Source organism: Etheostoma spectabile, chromosome 11, assembly GCF_008692095.1.
Source record: "Etheostoma spectabile isolate EspeVRDwgs_2016 chromosome 11, UIUC_Espe_1.0, whole genome shotgun sequence".
Taxonomy (NCBI): domain Eukaryota; kingdom Metazoa; phylum Chordata; class Actinopteri; order Perciformes; family Percidae; genus Etheostoma; species Etheostoma spectabile.
Window position 1 is genome coordinate 190272 of NC_045743.1, and position 21690 is coordinate 211961.

The 21690-nt window shown below is 39.3% G+C and overlaps 2 protein-coding genes across 2 annotated transcripts in view; both read left to right on the forward strand.

Annotated features, from left to right (window-relative positions):
- lats2 (large tumor suppressor kinase 2) overlaps positions 1–2906 on the forward strand; it is a 28996-nt gene extending 26090 nt beyond the window's left edge. The window contains exons 8-10 of the mRNA XM_032529972.1: positions 394–576; positions 1255–1361; positions 1721–2906. Of these exons, the coding sequence (XP_032385863.1) occupies positions 394–576; positions 1255–1361; positions 1721–2251 (821 nt within the window). The 3' untranslated portion in view covers positions 2252–2906. The remainder of the gene's footprint in view (positions 1–393; positions 577–1254; positions 1362–1720) is intronic.
- Positions 2907–7808: 4902 nt separating this feature from the next.
- The window catches only part of xpo4 (exportin 4), a 60762-nt gene continuing 46880 nt past the window's right edge, over positions 7809–21690 (forward strand). The window contains exons 1-6 of the mRNA XM_032529983.1: positions 7809–7919; positions 12052–12157; positions 14444–14585; positions 17138–17276; positions 20699–20815; positions 20922–21075. Coding sequence (XP_032385874.1) covers positions 7827–7919; positions 12052–12157; positions 14444–14585; positions 17138–17276; positions 20699–20815; positions 20922–21075 — 751 coding nt within the window. The 5' untranslated portion in view covers positions 7809–7826. The remainder of the gene's footprint in view (positions 7920–12051; positions 12158–14443; positions 14586–17137; positions 17277–20698; positions 20816–20921; positions 21076–21690) is intronic.

A 21690-nucleotide genomic window follows, 5' to 3' on the forward strand; every position in this document is an offset into this window, starting at 1 on the left:
TTTTGTAAACATGAAACCTATGTAACAGTGTACTGTATAACCTAATGCAGAAAATGGTCTTTTCTTAGAACAACTTCTTGCTTTCACTGTTTTCTGATAGAGAATCATATTTCAGATATGTCTCATTTATCTACTCTAATCCGAATGCTTGAGCCTTAATTGTCTTGTTTTTGAAATCACGTTCTGTCAAAATAAGCTTGCAGGCGCATTTTTACGCACATTCATACTGTCAGATACCATGTCCAATGCTAGTTTTCTTTTGCCGGTCATTAAGTTCTATGCTTCAGGGCACCTCCGAAGTGCTGGCGATAGTTACCTTTCCCATCCAGCTAACCCAGACAGTGTGTTTATTGTCTGCAGTTTAACAGTATTGTCCCCTTCTTCCGCCTCCAGGGAGCCACGTCAGACAGGACAGCATGGAGCCCAGTGACTTCTGGGACGACGTGTCTAACTGCCGCTGCGGCGACCGGCTGATGACGCTTGAGCAGCGTGCCAACCGGCAGCACCAGCGCTGCCTGGCTCACTCCCTGGTGGGAACACCTAACTACATCGCACCGGAGGTGCTGCTGCGCAAAGGTGGGTGAGAACAGAAGGGATAATTACTGCAGATACAGCTGAGTAGTGTCTGAAATAAAGTGTCTTCTTACTGCAGAAACCTTTTATTTGGGTTTGATTTTTGCTAACTTAACCACACAGATAAAAGAGGTGCTGCTTTTTGTAGAAAGAGAGTACATATTATGGCAAGTAGAGACAATGTAAACATGTTCAGAGGCAAAAGAATTCAAAGGTTGTGTCAAAAGGTTATCACCTGACGTGATGGGTGACATTAACTGATCTGAGTCCTCAGACATGCTGCATTTTTTTGCATGTGTAATAGAGTCCTTGAATATTTGAACACAGACCCTTTTTGTTGTGTTGGCTCTGTACTCAGCACAGTACATTAAAAAGGAAGATATAACAGTGATGTTTAAATGCTGACAGGGAGCTTTCATTTAAGGGTATTTTGGGTGAACACCGCAGATTTTTGTCATACTGTTCAAAAATTGTGGAACTCTGTATAAAAAGGGCTACACGTTGTACACTGTTGATCCAGCATCAATGTGCACACCCTCATCCACTATCATTTCAAATCAATCTGCTGAAGTACAGAGCCAACACACTTTAAAGTATGTGTACAAATACTTACTACGATACTGGATTTGTTCTGTATGTGCACTTAACCAATTAATCTGACAGTTGTGTCTTGTTGTGCAGGTTACACCCAGCTGTGTGACTGGTGGAGCGTGGGAGTGATCCTGTTTGAGATGCTGGTGGGACAGCCACCCTTCCTGGCCCCCACACCTACCGAGACTCAGATTAAGGTCAGTGAAGAAGACAAATATTCCCACTTTTGATTTAAAAAATAGAATTATTGACCAATTAATGAATGAATCACAGCCTGGTGTTGCTGGATCAGTTCAGTTGCACCAGGCCAGGCTTCATTTTAGGCAGTTTCCAGGTATAAATGTGACTTCAGACATCATGTTTAGAGTTTTTGTAGTTTAAAAATGGTAAGATTGTACATTATTCAGAAACTACTGGTTCCAAGGTCATGAATTAACTTTCAATATCAATTGTAGGTTTGAATCCAACAGATTATAAAAGTATACCTTCTGCCTATGTACATCTACACTGTACCTAGCTGTGGTGACCTCATATATTGTGTCTCTCCCCTCCACAGGTCATTAACTGGGAGAGCACACTGCAGGTGCCTGCCCAGGTAAAACTGAGCCCTGAGGCCGTCGACATCATCGGTCGTCTCTGCTGCTCCGCGGAGGATCGCCTGGGTGCCAACGGCGCCGGCGAGATCAAGGCTCACCCCTTCTTCACCCAGATGGACTTCTCCAGCAATCTGCGGCAGCAACCGGCACCCTACCGGCCCAAGATCGCCCACCCGATGGACACATCCAACTTTGACCCTGTGGAGGAGGAGGGTGGACCTGGGGCGTGGCGTGACAGCGGGGACAGCACCCGCACCTTGGACACGCTCTGCTCCCCGCACGGGAAGCACCCGGAGCACGCATTCTACGAGTTCACCTTCCGCAGATTCTTCGACGACAACGGCTGTCCTTTCCGCTACCCTAAACCGCTTGAGGCCAGCGAGGTGTCGCCAAGCATGGGCCCAGAAGAGGAGGACGAAGAAGATGAGGAGGAGGAAGATGAAGAGGAAGAGGGAGAGCAGGGGGAGGGATGTGAGCCGGTGTACGTGTAGAGCGGCAGACTGACAGGCTTTGTGGGTGGCGTGTGTCTGTTATTACCAGGTTTAATGCTCATCATTCAGCTCATGACCCTCCCACCTACCACTGCTCTTCTTCTGTGTATGTGTCTGTGTGTAGAGGTGTGCATTCTACACAGGAGTGTGTGTGTGTTTATGCCTATCTGGCATGTGTGATTGTTACGTTGCTGGAACAGGATTGATGAACATCGCCACCTTGTGGAATCTATAGTGCATCCACAATGACTTCAAGTACAAAACTCCCCTGATCTGGGACCAAGAAAAATTTTGTATGTGACCGACTGCAGCAAGGGTAAAGCGGTTAGAAGAATAAGACTCAGAAACTGTACAGGTTGAAAGAAAAAAACGATTGGGAGTGTACGGATATCTAGATCACAGACAAGACTTCTAATTCGAAGACTACTTCTGGTTCTTCCAGCGGTTTCTTGTCCCATTCCTTCCACCCTTGAGTCTTACGGACGACTGAAACATCTCAGTGATCTTCTGACACCGAAGCTACGTCCTGTTCTGTACGTCCTGAGCTGCTTTACACTCGAATATCAGACAAAGCAACGATGAGTGAAACCAGTTTCCTCATTGATCGCGGGGTGGGGGGGACCTCTTTCACAGCTGCTGCAAAATAAGCTACAAAGACACATTGCATGCATGTGCACACACTCAGCACACATTCAGTACAGCTTGAAGGAAAGGGTGAAAAAAGCAGTCTCTGCAGGTAGATTTCAGTGTCCATATTTCAAGACGTTGACTTCCCAGGTTCCACCAACACAGAGAAAAACAGTTTGGCAGCCCTCTTGTTGCGTCCCTTTTGGCAGCATTCATTTTTCAGATTTCTGCAATTAAATCAGATAAACTTGCTTTATCTGCTTTACCAAAATGCCAAACAAATTAGCCACATCTTTTGGGTTGCTCCATCTATACTATATATCCACAGCTGCCTCATTTTGTGCCAACTGTAATTCAGTGTAATAATGTGTTCTCAAGATGGAGCCTTATCCTTCTTCCCTCAAGAGTTTGCTGTTTCACATATCCTTGTGTTTATAAAATGTTTCCTGTTACTGATCCTCTATTGTGACTGACCATTTCAAAGCTCACCTCCCAAAATGAAAATCTTCCACCTACACAAAGAGCGTGTGTAGAGTTCAGACAAGGCTCTAAATATCAAGTCCGACACGGTTTTAGTCGGATCAAAGACTGAACCACTGTAATGTCTATAGAGCCTGACATGCAGTGAATTTCCGCTCAAAGATTAAAAGAATGATTCCCCCCGCTTTGTTTTAAGAAAAGAACTAATGAATAGAATGACACCTTATTTAAGAAAGTTAAGAGAAATCAGAGCCAGACCCGGACAAGCCTGGACCCGTTGGGTCGGATGGTGCCGAGTTGGTTTCTGACTGAGAAACGAAGCTCTCGCAAACGAACACGCGTTCACCGAGATGCACAATTTTACAGCTATTTCGCAAAGATGAGTTGCATTGTAACTTAAACAGCCTCCTCTTCTGGAGGCTGCCATGAAAACGCAAAGCAACATGTTCTTACACTAGCAAACGTGATAGTACTATGTGCAATACAAAAATACATTTATATATAGTTTTTTTTTTTAAACACTTATTATCCTTTTTGAACGTTTTAGTACTGAAATGTACAAATATATTGTTTTTTTTCATATATATATATATATATATGAATCCTCTTCAGTTACAACATGCTGCTTATTATTTTGTTTAATATTATTTACATTAATATTATAATTGTTATTACATGTGTACCTGTTTTTGTTTTGTTGTGGCTTAAAAGAAGTGTTTGCATTATTGCCAAGTGTGCTTGGGTTTTGAAAGTAATGAGCCGCGTGCCTTTCTAAGTGAATGTTGGGAGTGTGTTTCGCCTCTTGATGACGAAGGAGACGACAGTGATGATGATGATGATGATGATGATGATGATGATGATGATGATGATGATGATGATGATGATGACGACGACGACGACGATCAGTGTTTGCAGAACAGCAACGGTGGACTCTGCAGCTCCTGCAGACGGGCTGGTCCTGAATGCAGGAGAGGGGGGTGTAAAGCATTCTGGTTCAGAGAGAGAGAGGGAACAGAGTAGATAAAGGTTAGAGAATGAGGAGGAGCGTGGTAGGTTGGCTTTAGGAAACGGAATTTGAAAAAAAAGAATTCTCTATTTTTACAAAACAAGTGGTTATACTTCAACAAAGACTTAGTGTTTGGTACATTTTCTTCATTTATCCGGAATGACCACAAGTGTGAGTGTTGTTTAGCTTTTACTACAGACCTGTGCCATGTTCTGTATTGACGGTATCATTCAGAACTTTCTTGCTTATTGACAATCAGTGAACTGCTCTCTCCGTGTCACTCTGAACCGTTTAACACTAAACTGTTCCAACAGTATTCTGAATTCGACTTTAATGACAGGGAATGTTAGAGAAGTCAGAACCTTTTTAAAGAGATTTTTCTGATGCATAACGGTGATGGAAAATGTGAGGATCAGATTTGTTACAGAAGATTTTTTTATTTTGCCTTACAATGTATTGAAAGTTTTGTTTTTCTGTCGATGTGCCTTGTGTTCTAAAGTGAGCAGCACAATCTTATCAGCTTTTTCAGACCTCTTAACTGTTATTATAATTTATCTGTGGAAGTTTTTATCAGATTCACACTGGCTTTGTTCACATGCACCAACAATCTTCTTATTCTAGTCAATACATTTAAGTAAATAGAGATAGATAAGGCCGTTGATTTGAGTGAAATTGGGCAGAACAATACATTATTTAATAAATTGCATGGCGGCATTTTTCTTTAACTCAATGTATCTCTGTGCAACGTATTGTTTTAGGAAAAGGGAAACAGGGCTTTCACCACTGTGCAATGGTGAAACTCGGGTCATCTGTAAATTTCACATCACAGACCGACACATGCAGTCATGATGGGAAAGCACCTTTTTTTGCTGTTTGTCAAGACTGCGTTTAATTATGGCTTAAATTGGACTAAAGCCAGTATACTGCATTTAACATAGCCAGTGTTGACAGTGAGCTTCCCAGATAAACGGCAGTCTTCCACAGAGCAGCACCACTGGATCCATTATGGATGAAGTGCCTTGCTCAAAGGCACCATCATTGAGATTAAGGCAGACAGTTGTTGCTCTTTTCACTCTTCCCATCCTAAGTTTTTCCTCAGCTGGTCCAGATGTCCACTTCCATTTTTTATAAACCTCCCGTTGCCAATCTACGTCGACCGGGATGGACTGCTTCATGAAAAATAGCTTTATAACGAGAGCCGCAACTCTCTGCAGAGTGTGTGAGGTGTTTCCTGGATGTGTTTTTTTTTTTTTCTGTTTCTAAGGTTAGAGAGTGATGACTGACAATCTTTGACTGACTTGATATCTGATTTCTTCACGAGACTTACTTGTGTATCCTTTTCATTTTGTATTTCTACTCTAAGGAGCCTTCTGTTGCCTTTGACACTCTTTAATGTATGATACAATTCTGTTACTCTTTAATTGATATTTATACAGATATAGATATTTTTTGTATCTTGTTTCCCCTTTTTAAAGTCCCCTTGTGCTAATGTTCAAAAACTCATGTCTACGCAGTATTATAGAAGATGTAATGGGGATAGCTATCTCTTTTTTTACATTTATGTATGAACTGAGAATTTGTAAAAATGCTTTCACAGTCCTTGTGTGTAAAATGTATGTATAAATTAAATTAACCAACTTGGACTAGTGCATTATTTCACTGCATTAATGTGTGAATGAATGATATATTAATTTTATTATTATTATTTGTTACTGCCATGGCTTCAGAGAGAAATCACATTGATAATGTAATATACAACAAAGGATTTTATTTCTGTAATCTTTTGAAAAATATTTATCTGCCTTTAAAAGAGAGAAATTACAGTCAGGGTACAGTACTGATAAATGTTACAAACGTGTTACGTTTCCTGATGGAAATGTGAACTTGAAAGGTAGCGAATGGTAGTTTATAGCTACACATCATATTTCTATTAACTTGTATGTGTAAAATCCTAATCTGCAGAGGATAACCGTCAAAAGTGGAGTAAAAAGTGCAAATGCTTTCGTATAAAGTGGTATTAAAAGGAAATATTAAGAACCTGAAAATTATTAGTTTGTTACAAGTAAAAGTGCTGCATTTAAATGCTTAGTTAAGTAAAAGTATTTGCATCGTGCATTGTGCCAAAAGTAAAAGCACATAGTGCTATTATGCAGAAAGGACCATTTCAGAATGATTATATCACTTGATTATTGCTTAATTTTGTATGCATCAATGTGTTCATCACTTTAAAAATGGAGTTGATGTATAGCCTAATCCATATTAATTAATTAGGATTTATTAGTTTATAGGTTGTATTCATAATCTGAATCTGTAAAGTAACTAATGCCAAATAAATGCAGTGAAGTAAAAAGTGCATCTGCTTTCAAAATTAAATTGAGTAGAAGTATAAATTGGCACAGAATGGAAAAATTCAAGTAAAGTACAAGTACCTGAAAATTGTAGGCTATAATATATGTGTAGCCTAACAGTTGAGTACGCAATTTTTAAGTTAAAAAAGGTTACTTTTTATATACCTTTCTACTGTCTATACTGTTTTATCGTCATATTTCAGAATCAGAATCAGCTTTATTGACCAGGTATGAAGACACATACGAGGATTTTTCCTTTGGAGCATAGTTGCTCACAATGTGCTTACACATTCAAACAAATCAACCCAACAAACAATATATACACCTGATAAGACACACTGATATATACACACTTATATATACACACTGATATATACACAACATGATGTATTAAAACATGATACAGACCCCACTGATATAGACACACTGATATAGAACACTGATATAGACACACTGATATATACACACTGATACAACACACGATACATTACACACTGATAAGACACACTGATACAGACACACTGATACAGACACACTGAATAACACACTGATAATACACACTGATTACACACTACTATGACAACAAAGACACACTGATAAGACACACTGATACAGACACACTGATACAGGAACACACTAATATAGACAACACACTGATATAGACCCCACTTTGATATATATAACCCCTGATATAGACACACTGAATATACACACTGATACAGACACACTGATACTAGACACACTGATATAGACACACTGATATAGACACTAATAAAACAGAAAAACACACTTAGACAGATGGGCATGAAAGACACCAATAAGACAATTACTTAAAATGTAGAACATATGCACAGGTAAAGGATAACATATATATAAGTATTATATCATATATATATATATTATTTAAATTATAGCAAATATGGACATTAAAATATCTAAAATATAAAACGTCTGAACTTGAGTTAGACAGTAAATATTTCTCATGTCTGAATAATAAATAATAAATATATAATAAATAATAATAATAACAGCCCGCTGCTCCACGTTAACCCAGCACGGGTCGGATGAAGAGAAACCGTGCCGGGCAGAGCTGTAATCCCACAATGCAGAGCGCATGGCGCGTCATTGGAGAGGGACGGCGATGATGGCGGCGGTCGGTGCACCAGAAGTGATCACACAGCTGGAAAGCGCTGCCAAAGTTTTAATGGTGAGAGATTCAACGTTGTTCCGCAGCCACGAAGGGGCGGGCGGGACTCATACGGGACCTCTGGGTCGGCTGGAGGTCGGCGTTTGGGCACGCCCGCGGTTAAACCCGGTTTTTGTTGTTAAATGTGTTCAGTTTTTCGGAGCCACGGTCAGTGTGTGTGTGTGTTGTGTGTGTTTGGTGGTGTGTGTGTGTGGTGTGTGTGTGTGTGTTGTGTGTGTGGTGTGTGTTGTGTGTGGTGTGTGTGTGGTGTGTGTGTGTGTGGTGTGTGTGTGTTGGTGTGTGTGTGTGTGTGTGTGTGTGTGTGTGTGGCGCGCGATGCATGGCGCTTCCCTACCTTTGCCTGTCTCCATCCCGCAAAAAATCCCAACATTCCCACTCGCCTTCCCTTTCCCTCCTTCCTCTCGTAAACCACCTCCATCCTAAAACACCGCCCCGGCTCTGGACGCGTTCCCATGCGGCTTCAGAACTACTGGAAAAAAAACACTGCAGTTCGTTAAGTTTTTTTTTTTGTTGCACTCTGTGGAGGAGGCAGCTGGAGCATCCCGTCGCTGTGGATTCACTCGGTCTGTAGCTTTAGCATTCCTGTAGCGTCACGTTTCCTCCTAAAACACTCATTTCCATCCAGTGTTTTGCCTCGTTTTGCTCCTCGTTCAACTCTCTCGAGCCTCCCTTTGGAGCAACTGTCTGCACGCAGCAGCTAACAGCCGGTGGCTAACCGTGCGCATGTCATGACATGAGTCTGTGGATCGGATACATGAGCTAGCTAAAGCTTCTTCTTCTTGCTTCCTGCCATTTTGCTTCTTCTTGGGGTTTTAAGTGCATCGTTGCTCAGTTTTTTTGTTGTTGTTTTTTTTATAATATAATCCTGCTTGAAATCACACAAGTGCATTGCCGTCACGTGTTATCTAACAGGTGTCTTGTGAGTGGATGGTGAGCAATGTCTGGCTTTGTTTTGGGGTGTAATGAATCAAAATGTATATGTTTCAGTGTCCAGAATCAAGAATCAACAAGAACTTTATTTGCCATTTGTGTTTTCACACATAGGAACTCATGTGCAGTAGTTACTCAGAGTCAAGTTGAGTTTAAAAAGACACACAAAGCATTTACATCATGGATACGTCCAGGATAAGTGGCATCATATTTTACCATTCAGGACAAGGTTCTTGATTTAATATTCCTGTGAATTTAACTATTTAGCCAGTTGAACAGGACAATGCCGTGGTTATCAGTCTGACATCATATTGTGGGTGTGTATATTATATACTGTTTATAAAAAAGCAACAATGACCAACAACATATGGTGTCTATTGATGTCAAGTATTCCGTAGATTGTGAAGAAATAAAATAGTGCAAAGGAATAAGTATTGAATTGGTAATAAAGGGCAATTACCAGTGGCCTATGATGTATTATATGATATTCTCATGATAGTTTATTAGCATTTAAACATATGCAACGTGTCGTGATTATTGAATGTATAACTTTTTTCCAAATTCAAATTTTCAAATTGTCAACATGTTTTATCTAAAAAAAAAAAAAAGATACATTCAATGTTGGTTATTCACTCAATTTATTGCTGCAAATACTCAAAAACTGACCAACAACACACATACTATAATGATTATTATTGGTGTAATCTAATCTGCGAATTAAAACTACGAGATTCTGTCGAGGAAAAGTCTCGTGAGCATGTGATGTCACTTGGAGCGGAATTTACATGATGATCACACTTTTATCATTTGTGTGGCCATTTTTTCTCAAATAAGCAAAGGTGACAGAGACAACAATTGTAACTGTATCCATCATTCAATTAATAGTCCAAACCACAAAGCATTGTGTTTTCAGTTAAAAAAAAAAAAAAAAAAGGATTTCTTTCAAATAAAATGCGTGAACATCTTATATTTTATATCGAACCCTATATATATATATAATGAAACCTTTTTAATATTGCTCCACTGTAGGGTTGTTTGGTGCTTTCACAAAACATTTACATAATAATATTTGTGATTAATAAAAATCATCATCACTACCGTGGATGTAATAGTATGAATTAATAAAGTGGGCAAAGGGAAATAAAAGAACAGCTACAGTCTGATAAGTTTAGAAAATTACATCAATTCACTGTATTGCAGCCTGTAAAATCGTAAAAAGACGACACTTAGACCATATTAAGGTATCCAAAATCCAAGACAATATCTAATCTTGTATCAAGATATCAATATACTATTAATATATTGCCGAGCCCTTACTAACAGTTTTATTTAGTTGATCAAATCATTGTAATACAATCAATCAAATTGTGTGTTTTGTGGATTGGTACATATCGAACATTTATACATTTTAGTACTTAATTACTTATGTCAGATTTCCAAAGTCTTTTTATTTATTTTTTTGCACAGCCCATTGCGTTAACATCAGCTAAGCTGTGTGTGGTTTCCCATACCTACACAGATGCTCTGTTGAATATGACTCTAACTCCCCGTTCAGTCTACATTTCTGTTATTATTGTTTTAGGGATTGTGAACCTTGTGTGCGTTCCTTCACCAGGGCTGTGCCAATCATTTTGTACCATTCAGTACAAGGCTGTTAATGGTGAATAGAATAACTTATTCAAAAATTAGTAGTGCTGCTGAACTGTGTTTCATTATATTAAGAGGTTTTTCATAACATTTAGTCAACCCTAATGGTATAATGCAATGCAGTTCAACCGCAAAATACATACATCACCTCTGCAACAGTCTGAGCTTGTGTGTGCACCTGCATGTATGCTCTCATTTAAAAGGTTTTTAGCATGCAACTTTCCTGGTGTGTGTGTGTGTGTGTGTGTGTGTGGTGTGTGTGTGTGTGTGGTCTCTGTGCTGTGTGTGTCTGTTCTGTGTGTGTGTCTGCTGTTGTTGTGTGTGTTGTTGTGTGTGTGTGTCTTGTTGTGTGTGTGTGTGTGTTTGTCTGTGTGTGTGGTGTCTGTCTGTGGTGTGTCTGTCTGTCTGTCTGTCTGTTGTCTGTTGTCTGTCTGTCTGTGTGTCTCTGTCTGTTGTTGTGTGGTTTTCTGTTTCTGTCTGTTGATCTCTGTCTGTGTGTGTCAACTGTCTGTGGTGTGGTGCCCGTTCTTGCCGTGGATCGTCGTCAAGCATGTCTGTTCCCTTAGTGTCGCTTGACATTTCCTCTTCGTCCCTCTTGTTCGACGTATCTTCTCTGTCTGTCTGTGTGTCTCGTGTCTGTCTTGGTTGGTTCTCTCACTGTTTGTGTCTCTGTCTCTGTGTCTCTGTCGTGTCTGTGTGTCTGTCTGTCTCTGTGTGTCTGTCTGTGTGTGTGGTGTGTGTGTTTCATATTTTGTTATGTGGAGGTTTTCTGTTATTGTCTGTCTTATTCTTCTGTAAAGTATGACGACAGTATTATTAGGGTTGGGTACCAAAGCCCGGTTCCACTATGCCACCGGTAGGAATCAGATCGCATTACAAAGCAATGTTCAGTTCCACTTAAAGTGTCGACTGAAACATTTTCCCTCTCTCCCTCCATTTTTACGAACGTAAAAATATCACACTTTCTCTGTAGTCTATCGTTAGCCAGCTAGCGGAAATGTAGGCTACTTTTAAAATGCCATATTTCCCTCTGGGCTCTGGTTAGCATAGCAACCCAACATTTATTTTGTTGTTACTTATTAATAGTGTAACTGATATTTATTGTTAAATTATAGTAGTTAGGTGACTTACGTTTTTACTTATTATATATTTAAGTACTTTAAACCGTTAATATATTGGTAAATTTAAATAAAATAAACTCTAGAAAAGAGGATTTCTTTGATGTCATTTTTAGTTTTTCTAGAATCGGTTTAGGAATCAGAATAATTTCCAAAGTACTGGTTCGGCATCGGAGACGATACCCAACCCTAAGTAGAATACCAGGGTGTGTGACTGTAATACTAAAGGCTGTACCGAATAGTCTTAATCTTTGAAACTTCACTCATATTGTTGACATTTTAATTCTAAATCAACATTTGAATGCCACATGGCCCTCATTTCTTTCCTTTTATCCATTTGTCTGCTGCACTAGCCTTCATAAACAGAAAGGGAGGCAGGTGTCTGCATTAACACGGCAGTCTGTAAATGTTGTTTCTTCGTGTGTGTGTGTTTACAGGCACCGCCGTCCATGGTCAGCACCGAACAGAGACAGCATGCTGAACATATATTCCTCTCCTTCAGGAAATCCAAATCCCCTTTTGCCATCTGCAAACACATCCTAGGTAACTATTGACGTGATCATTTAGACTGCACAGCATCATTTTAACCTAGGATTATTATTTTTTTTTAAATGAACAAAAATTAATCCAAATAAGACAACTCTGTTTTTTCATAGAATTCAAAACGGGGTAGGTGTTTCCATTTAACTACTCCAATCTGGGCTTCAGCCACTGATGTTATGATGACAAACCGGCTATCAACGTCATACACCCCATTCAGACAGAATATTGTTCTCATTTATTTTGTCCACCATGTTCATATCAACGAGGTAAATTAGAAACACCTCTTTGTAAAATAATACAACTCAACAGCAGCACAAATGATATCATCCAGAATGATTATACAGTTAAATCAAGACCTTTTTGAAAGAATTTAAATTAAAAACTGAACATTATAACCTCAATGAAGGATTCACTACAGCAGGGGTTCCCAAAACTTTCAGCCCACGACCCCCAAAGTAACGGTGCAAGTGACTTGCGACCCCCCCCCCCCACTATAAACGTATACAAACATTGCGCGCAACCGCGCACGCACTATAGGCGTATCCAAAATGAGCATATTGACAACACAAAATAACACAACAGCCATGACATTATTTTACAGTAATTTACTCATTACTTTAATTTGAACTTAACCTCGCCTAATGAGATGGTTTAATGTTGGAGACCGCTACTCGGAAAGAAAGAAAATCCAAAGAGCTGTTCTCTGTTTAATTATTTGCTTGGTTGTATTTTAAATGTAGCCACTAGTTTTATCTTGTGTTAAAATCATGGCTAACATACGCTATTTCTAATCGTTTTTAAATTTTAGTTTTATTTCTGGAAATCAACTCGCGACACCCCCCTCTCTGGCTCGCGACCCCCCTGTGGGTCCCGACCCCCACTTTGGGAATCACTGCACTACAGTACTGTTTGGCTTAAACTCTGTTAAACCCAACAAACTGTCAAACTCAGTCCATGTCACTCTAGCTTGATTTTGCCTAATGTTTTAATTTTGAACATTTTGTTTCCAAACAAAGGAAGAAGTGTGTTTCCAAACACTTACGTATGAATGGAATGTTATTTATATTGACAATATGAAACTGATAGCCGTTAAAAGCAGCAGTAATAAACCACCAGGGAATCTGCAACGCCATACTATACGACACCAGTTTCAGTTATAAAAGCTTGTTTTTTTTTGTTTTTTTTACGTTAACTGTGACAGCACTTGTGTTTAAACGCAACACAAGAATTCCCAACTCTAAACTCAACAATATTTCTGCAAAGTGTAAAATAGCTGTGTATTGTATTACTTTAATTTGGGGTTTCAACAGTTTTCACATCATAACATGCTTTGAAAGAAATGACTTAATAAGCAGAATTTATTTCCCAGGACTAAAGCTTATAGTGCCCAACTTTTTATAGTAATGAACGTCCGTTACATTCAAACCATTGGCAAATGAGTTACTACAAAGCTAATAAAGACTATTTTGGATTTTGGATTTTAGAATCCATTTTAAGATCTTATTGTTTGTTTTTAAATCTCTTAATGGGCTGGCACCATCATATTTATCTGATATGCTGGTTTTGTACGCTCCAGTCAGAGCTCTCAGGTCCAGGACCAGTTGCTTTTAGACTGTCCCAGAACCAGACTGAAGACCAGAGGGGACAGAGCTTTCTCGGTGGCAGGTCCGAAGCTCTGCAACTCTCTCCCTCTCAACATTAGAGCAGCGTCCTCTATTGAGAGTTTTAAATCACTTGATTTGAGCTGTGACATTTTGTTGCTGTTATTGAATTGAGCAAAGCGTTTTATCTGTTGTCTGTTTTTTGTTGTTTTTGGCATATTCTGTTTTGATGTTTTTCGAGTATTTGTTATGCTTTTTTCCTACGTTGTCATCTATAATTGTACAGCACTTTGCGTTGACTGTTTGTAAATGTGCTATAGAAATAAACTTTGACCTTTGACCTTGAATTAAGACCATCAACTCCACACAACTCTCTCTCTATATCTCAAGGCTATGTTCAGAAGATTGTGTCATCCGGTGACTTTCGCGGGCAGAAACTCTATTAAAGATAATTGCCTATCCTGAAGAGTTTTCTTTTCTTTTTTTTTTTTTTTTTTTTTTTAAATCCTCCGTGTACTCCTTGGCTACTAGCTTTGTGGAGGAGGGATGGGGGGCTGTGCACGATCACGGAAGGCTTGTATCATGTGGACGCGCCAACTACTACGCACTTTACTTTAACCCACTTCTCTTTTTCTCCTTTATCTTTGTATTTCGTCTGATCCACTTTCTTTTTTCTGGTCTCCAGAGACCAGTAAGGTGGACTACGTGCTGTTCCAGGCGGCCACGGCCATCATGGAGGCGGTGGTGCGGGAGTGGATCCTGCTGGAGAAGAGCAGCATTGAGTCGCTCCGGGCCTTTCTCCTCACCTACGTCTTACAAAGACCCAAGTAAGAAAGGAGGAAAGGGGCATAATTAAACCTGTGCTTGTCTTGCAGGTCTCTTAATATTATTATTATTATTATTAGACCTTCAATGGTGAGTGATGCACAGAAAATTGAGTAATTCAAGAGCCTTTAAAGCCTCTGAACACCCACGCCAATAGGAATGACAAAGGTTGTTTTTTTTGGTCTGCCCTAACAGGGGCAACAACACTTAAAGTGGACTCAGGAAGATGTCAGTCTAATCCAATCCAACTTTATTTGTTAAGCACTTTAAAACCACCAAAGTGCTGTACAGAAAAGTACAAAAAGAAACATAACATTATAACACGAGTAAAAAATAATACCTGTGCAATTAAAACAATTAAACTAAATAATGAAATGCAGTAAATGAAGTTGACATCCTACTAGGTGTCAAAGGCCACAGAGAAGAGGTGGGTTTTACGACGTGATTTAAAAACAGACAAAGAAGAGGCCTGTTTAACGTGCAGAGGCATTCCACAATTTGCTTAGTTTTAGGCACACTCAGGAGCAGCTGATCACCTGACCTGAGGGAGTGTGTCGGTACGTAAGGGCGGATAAACTCAGCGAGGTAGGACGGGGCAAGACCATTCAAGGCTTTAAAAGCAAATAAAAGAATTTTAAAATGGATATCCTAAATTGAGCAGGCAGCCGCCAGTGGAGTGAGGTTAAAATGGGGGAAATGTGCTCATGTTTACGTGTGCCGGTTAAAAGACGTGCAGCAGGAATCCATACCATCTGGAGACGGGCAATGGAGGAGTCTAACCACACCTGCACAGTCCTGGAAAAGGTCCCCTCAGCCACGTTAACGAGAAGCACCTGTGTGGGTGTTCAGGGCCTTCAATATGTATCAACAAACTGTCAAATCCAACAGATATACAGTAGAAAGGTCTATTTGATGAGCAGGAGCGTATTTGTTTGTGCAAGTAATATTAATGCCATTTGAAATTGGGGTCCTCCAAATAACAAGATTCCCCAAATGCTTTACATTCCTTATCTTAAAAAAATCAACCTATTTAAACTAATAGGTTTTTATGCCCTAAATGAATTGGACAGAAGTCTAGGCTGATGTTTCTAATCGACCGATTCTTCATGTGTAGTACGCTGGTAAAAACAGCAGCGAAGAAGAGCACAGACCAATTTTATATGAACAAGTTACAGAAACGCTGACCTGGTGCAGGGACAGGTTACCAAACTGTTCATCAAACAAGCCAGTGGGGTTTCTGTTTACTCTTACTTGTGTTGAGAGTGTGATTTAAAAAAAATATATATATATAGTGCAGTTAAACAATTTTAAATATTTAGTTGCCAATAATTGCATTAATGTCATAGTTAACTCGCAATTAATCTCAAATAATCACATATTTTTGTCTATTCTAAATGTCCCTTCATTTTCTTCCCATTATTTTGTCTCATTTTAATGCTCTTAACATGGGAAAAGTGGATCGGCTTGCTTTGCGCAACTGTTTTTCTGTTTTTTTTTATTACTAACTCAAAACGTAATGTAACTGCTTTTTGGCCGGCTCGCAAGCCCAAACAAGTGTGTTTGCGGCGTGCTTGTTGTTGTTTTTTCCGGTCTAGCTAGATCTGATGTGGTGTTGTAGTTTTTCTAACGTTACCAGTTGTTGCAAACAACATGTGAAGAAAAAAAAAAAAACTACAAAGTTTGCTAGGCCAAAAAGAACGTTAAACCGCGCAATAAAAGAAATTGACGTCGTTAATAACACGTTTAACTGACGGCACTAAAAAAAAAAAAAAAGTAAGTTAAACTTTCCATGTGATACAGGTCAAAGAAAATAAGCTGCAGCTGTGAACACGCAGACGACGTCTCAGTCCCTGCGGTGGTCAGTGTTCAGTTAACCTCATGTTAACCCCACCAGCTTCTGCCCTCTGGGGGGCGCTACAGAGCACTGTACGCCAAAACCAACAGATTCAGGAACAGTTTCTACCCACAAGCCATCTCTCTGATAAACAGCTGACTACTGACCCACAGTGTCAGGTTCAGTTCTGGCCAATAACCCAGTAACACGGTCTCTACAGCACCTGGTCACTGGTTCCACTATTATTCCATTTATGTAATATTTATTCATCATTCTCATTCTCATATCTCACTTATTATCCATTACTTATTCATCACTCTCATTTCCTATTTCAGAACTGTTCATAATGTTCATTCTGTTCATATTGTAATATAATAACTTAATACTATTTATCCCAGTACCCTTTGCACTATGTTCCACATTTAAATATTTTTTATTGGTCTCTTCATTGCCCTCATCTCTCTACATTGTTTCTGTTTAGAGTATGTATATATTAGTGTGTATATATCAGTGTGTCTATATTAGTGTGTCTATATTAGTGTGTATGTACTGTTTGTTTGGTTGTTTGTTTTGAATGTGTAAGCACATTGTGAGCAACTATGCTCCGAAGGAAAATTCCTCGTATGTGTCTTCATACCTGGTCAATAAAGCTGATTCTGATTCTGATGTGTGTTGCACTTCCTGTAAGTGTCTTCCAACCGCCTCCCTGTTTCTCTCCAGTCTCCAGAAGTACGTCCGTGAGCAGATCCTTCTGGCGGTGGCGGTCATCGTGAAGAGGGGCTCACTAGACAAAAGCATCAACTGCAAAAGCATCTTTCACGAGGTCGGACAGCTCATCAGCAGCGGAAACACCACAGTGGTGAGACAGATGTACATAATGTATTTGAATCGGTTAATTTGGTTACAATGAACAAATAATCGATCATTGTTCAAGTAATTTTAGTTTTTATTGTATAAGGTTGCAGCTGAAATCACAAAGCATTTTTGACAACATAAAGACAAGAAAACAATATAGACGTCACTATACAGAACATAGACCAGGGAACTCATGCGTTATAATACAACGATTTAAAAGATCATGGGATGTTTTGGTTTTCATCCACGTTAATGACATTAAATCATCAACATTTCTTCCGCTATGTCAAAGCTCTTTCGTATAGATGCTTCTTAAATTGAGAGGAAAAGGCAACTTAATCCATATTAGGTTTAGAGTGAATTAATTTCTTGACATCTACCGTTGGTAAAAGACTTTATGGTTTACTGTAAGCTTAAGTTTTGACATTAAATTAGTAAATAGCTATGTGTTGGGGACTTTTAGGCAGCTTTACAAAACTTGATTCAGGCTGAAAATGAAATAATTTAAGAAGAGAATACATTTTACTTATGGACTAACCCAAACAAAGCACAGAAGTAGATAATTTATGACAACATGCATCAGTTTTGTGAACCATCTCTGCCTCTACCAGCGGTGGGGAGTAATCAAATACATTTATACAAGTACTGCTCTTAGATACTATTTTGGTACTTGTAGTTTCATTTTCTGCTACTTAATACTTCTACTCCAATACAATTCTGAGGGAAATATTGTACTTTTTTACTACACTGGTTTAAATTTAATACATGTCCATAGTCCATGTTTGCCATTTTGTCAAACACCACATGTGCAAGTTTAGTTTCAAAAGATAAAAGTTACAAATAATGAGGCTGGCTTTCAAAACAAAGACTACACCACTGCGTGTTCTAATCTTTTCTCTATTCAGTCCTGTTCTTATAGTCTCAGAATACATAAACAGACTCAAAACAGTTACCCAAAATACAGATGAATGGTAGAACTTGAGTGTATTTAAAACATGAGATGAACAGTTTGATCACATTTATTATATTTGTGACTTGATGGACCACATTTGTGCCCTGGTTACCAACCTCCTGCATGGTATCTGGCTCTGATTTACAAAAAAATGGCACAAAATCCATGCGGGGGGGGAAAACTTCAGGCGTGTTCCTGTGGTCAAAAGAAAGTTTAATATTGAGTATCTTGTTTTCTTTGCTCATGCACTCAAATTGATTTTATATACAAATTCTGTTAGTGTTTTTTTTTTTTATTCTAAAATATTTGTGGTGTTGTACTGTGAGCGTACTACTGCATACTGGTCAAACATTGTATTATAAAAGCAAATTGGAAATCTCCTCTTAATCCAGTAGATGGCACTATTTCATTCGTGTCCTTAACTAAACCCCACAGTAGAAAAGGACAGCTGTGTCCCTGTGGAGGGCTGAAAGCAGCTAGAGATGCACCAGCTACAGCTGTTTAGGCCGATTCCGATTTTTCATCGAGTTTGGCCTGCCAATTTAGCCGATTCCGATTTCATATTTTTTAACCACTTTAAGCACACACAAATATTTATTTTCTATCTTTTCTTTAATAGTACATTTTGCATAGAACATTTTTTGAACAGATAATCGATGCCTATAAAAGAGAACTATATAAATTACTCCTGGTTTGGGAAATTCACACACATCTAAAGTGCAATGTTTGGAAGAACAATTTCCTTCTTTTCACATCCAATATCCAACTAAACAAATTTGATATATTTAGCAAACTGAACTTATGTGTAGTATGTATGTATGTATGTATGTATGTATGTATGTATGTATGTATGTATGAAAACAGGGGAAACAGATAATGGCAATAAAATATATAAACAACAAAAATAAATTAAAAATTAAATATAGCCTTGCAATATAAAATATCTCTCATAAGATCCACACACGGGCCCGTTTGAACGTTAACAGTAGTTACCTGAAAAAAAGCATGTACTTCCTTTTTTTTTAGCACGTTTGCTGACTTTGTCATTGTGAATAAATATGATCTATACCAAAGACTTATCTGTAAACGGTACGGTTATCTCGGAACAACCCAGCAAATAGACGGTACCCCAGGGTGCTGTTACCTGAAACGGACGATTTAACGTCACCGCTCATTCTACAGACGGTTTAGTAACTAAACTAAACGCTGAGGGGAGACCACTACGTTGTTGCGGTATGCATCCCCACTAACCTGGAAAGGGTTTAAACGGAAACGTTAACGCATCGTGTCGGAGGAATACAGACCGCGTCTCCTGCACTGGGGGGTCCGAGGGACCGTCATCAGCTGTCTCATCTGGGGTCTGATAAACGGTAAATTCATCAAAATCAGTGTGCCCAACGCTATTTTCCGATCTACTGTTGCTGTGCACGCGGTTTTCTTGTTCCAGTTGTTCAGCCTCAGAGGGGAGAGAGATCAGCTGAGCACACCGCTCGGCAGAGCTTTTCTCACATTTCATCAACCGCTGATGGAGAGCTTGCTTGTGCACGTGTGATGCGGATGTTGCGCGATGGTAAACATGCGGCGCCCGAGTGCATTTGACCGGCATCAAATCGGCATATGTCGGTCTGACCTGCCGGTCGCCGGTCACGGCGGGTCACGTGAAAACCAGCCGGTCAATCGGTGCATGTCTAAAAGCAACTGATAAGGATGCACAAAACCAGACAGGAGGAAGTGATCAGAGAAGTCTAATCTAATGTAGTGTTTGTTTGGAAATAAATCCAACAACTGTGGGAAAACTAAACTAAACTACAGTCAGAGTAGTTGTATTTGAGAATGGATGTCAGGATAATTTGACCTGAAATAGCTGAGATGAGAGAACCTTTTTACCAGTAATCATTTATCTATGAATAGGTCATAAGGAAATATATCCATTCTGTGTCCCGTTTCCTTACCACATGCCAAGGGTACACAATATATTCTAGTACACGTTTGCAGTTGGTGTGCAACGAAAATCAATATACTTTACTATGTTGTAGGACATTAGGCAACATGTGCACTGAGAAGTCGGTTTCATTGCGGCTCTGGAACATCACGACCAAGTAATCCTGACAAAGGAGAAAACAAAATGTTGTTCCAAGAGATTTCATACTTGTTATTGTTTTCGTAGACTTTTTTTTTTTTTCTTCTGAGCTGTCTCACCACAAACCACAACTTGGTTAAATTTTTTGCAGCTGCTCCCTTTCCTTTGTGTGCTGCATTGTGGAGCAATATCAACAGCACGATGAAAATACACGTTGAATGCTGACTTTTTTCAGTAGACTTTTATTTTTTTCAGTGCAATGCACACGTATCTAAAATGTACGCAAAAACTTTTTTAAGTCTTGACGACTTATTGCTGTTGCTCAACTTTGACTGCAGTACAGCTCTTTGTGTAACATTTGTTCTGTGTGATCACACAACCCTCTCTGCTGCAGCAAACACTGGCCTGCTCCATCTTGACGGCTCTGCTCAGCGAGTTCTCCAGCTCCAGTAAGACCAGCAGCATCGGCCTCAGCATGGAGTTTCACGGCAGCTGCAAGCGTCTGTTCCAGGTGTGTTTCCTACTTCACCTTTCACGTTCTTTGTTTTCAGGTGCTTCTAGTACTTCAAGCTTTTACTCCTCCAGTCATTCTTCTTCCGCACCTCCCTCATTTCCAGGAGGAGGGCCTGCATCAGATCTTCATGTTGACCATGGAGGTGCTGCAGGAGTTCAGCCGCAGAGAAAACCTTAACGCCCAGATGTCGTCGGTCTTCCAGCGCTACCTCGCTCTGGCCAACCAGGTCCTCTGCTGGAACTTCCTGCCACCCAATCATATCCTTTCTTTGTCAGAGGCTGATGTGGAGTCTTACACCTGGAAAGTTGAGGATAAAAAAAGTCACGATTTCTAGATCATTACTCGTGATTGGATGCGTTGTGCGAAAAAGTATGCCGAGGAAAAACAGGTCAGTCTGAGTTACCTTCATAACCCCACATTAAGAACAGTTTATGGGATTTCATTTCACAGTGTTTTACAGAGTAATTACGCCTAGTTGGGCACAGAATGGCATCTTAAAACTCCTAGTGGTCTTCTTTTGTGTGGGTTTAGCCATTGACTTTTATTGGTTTGAGATTTTAATCAACAATTTAACTGCTGAAATCTGGCATCATGATACTCAATTTGCAGACAGAATTCAGTTATTATTAAAAAAAAAAAAAAGATGATCGGGATGGTTTTTAATATGTTATCCAAACATTAAACAACTTTTTTGGACGTTTAATAAAAGGGGAACATTGAAATTAAGTTTTGTAGACCTAGTTCACTGTTTAACTTTGACTTTGTTGGAGAGTAAGTCAAAGTGTAATGTAATTATAAATTATAGCAAACTACTTTTCCTACTTACCAGTGTTTGAGATGATAGAACTACAATGCAGATTTGTGATTTGATA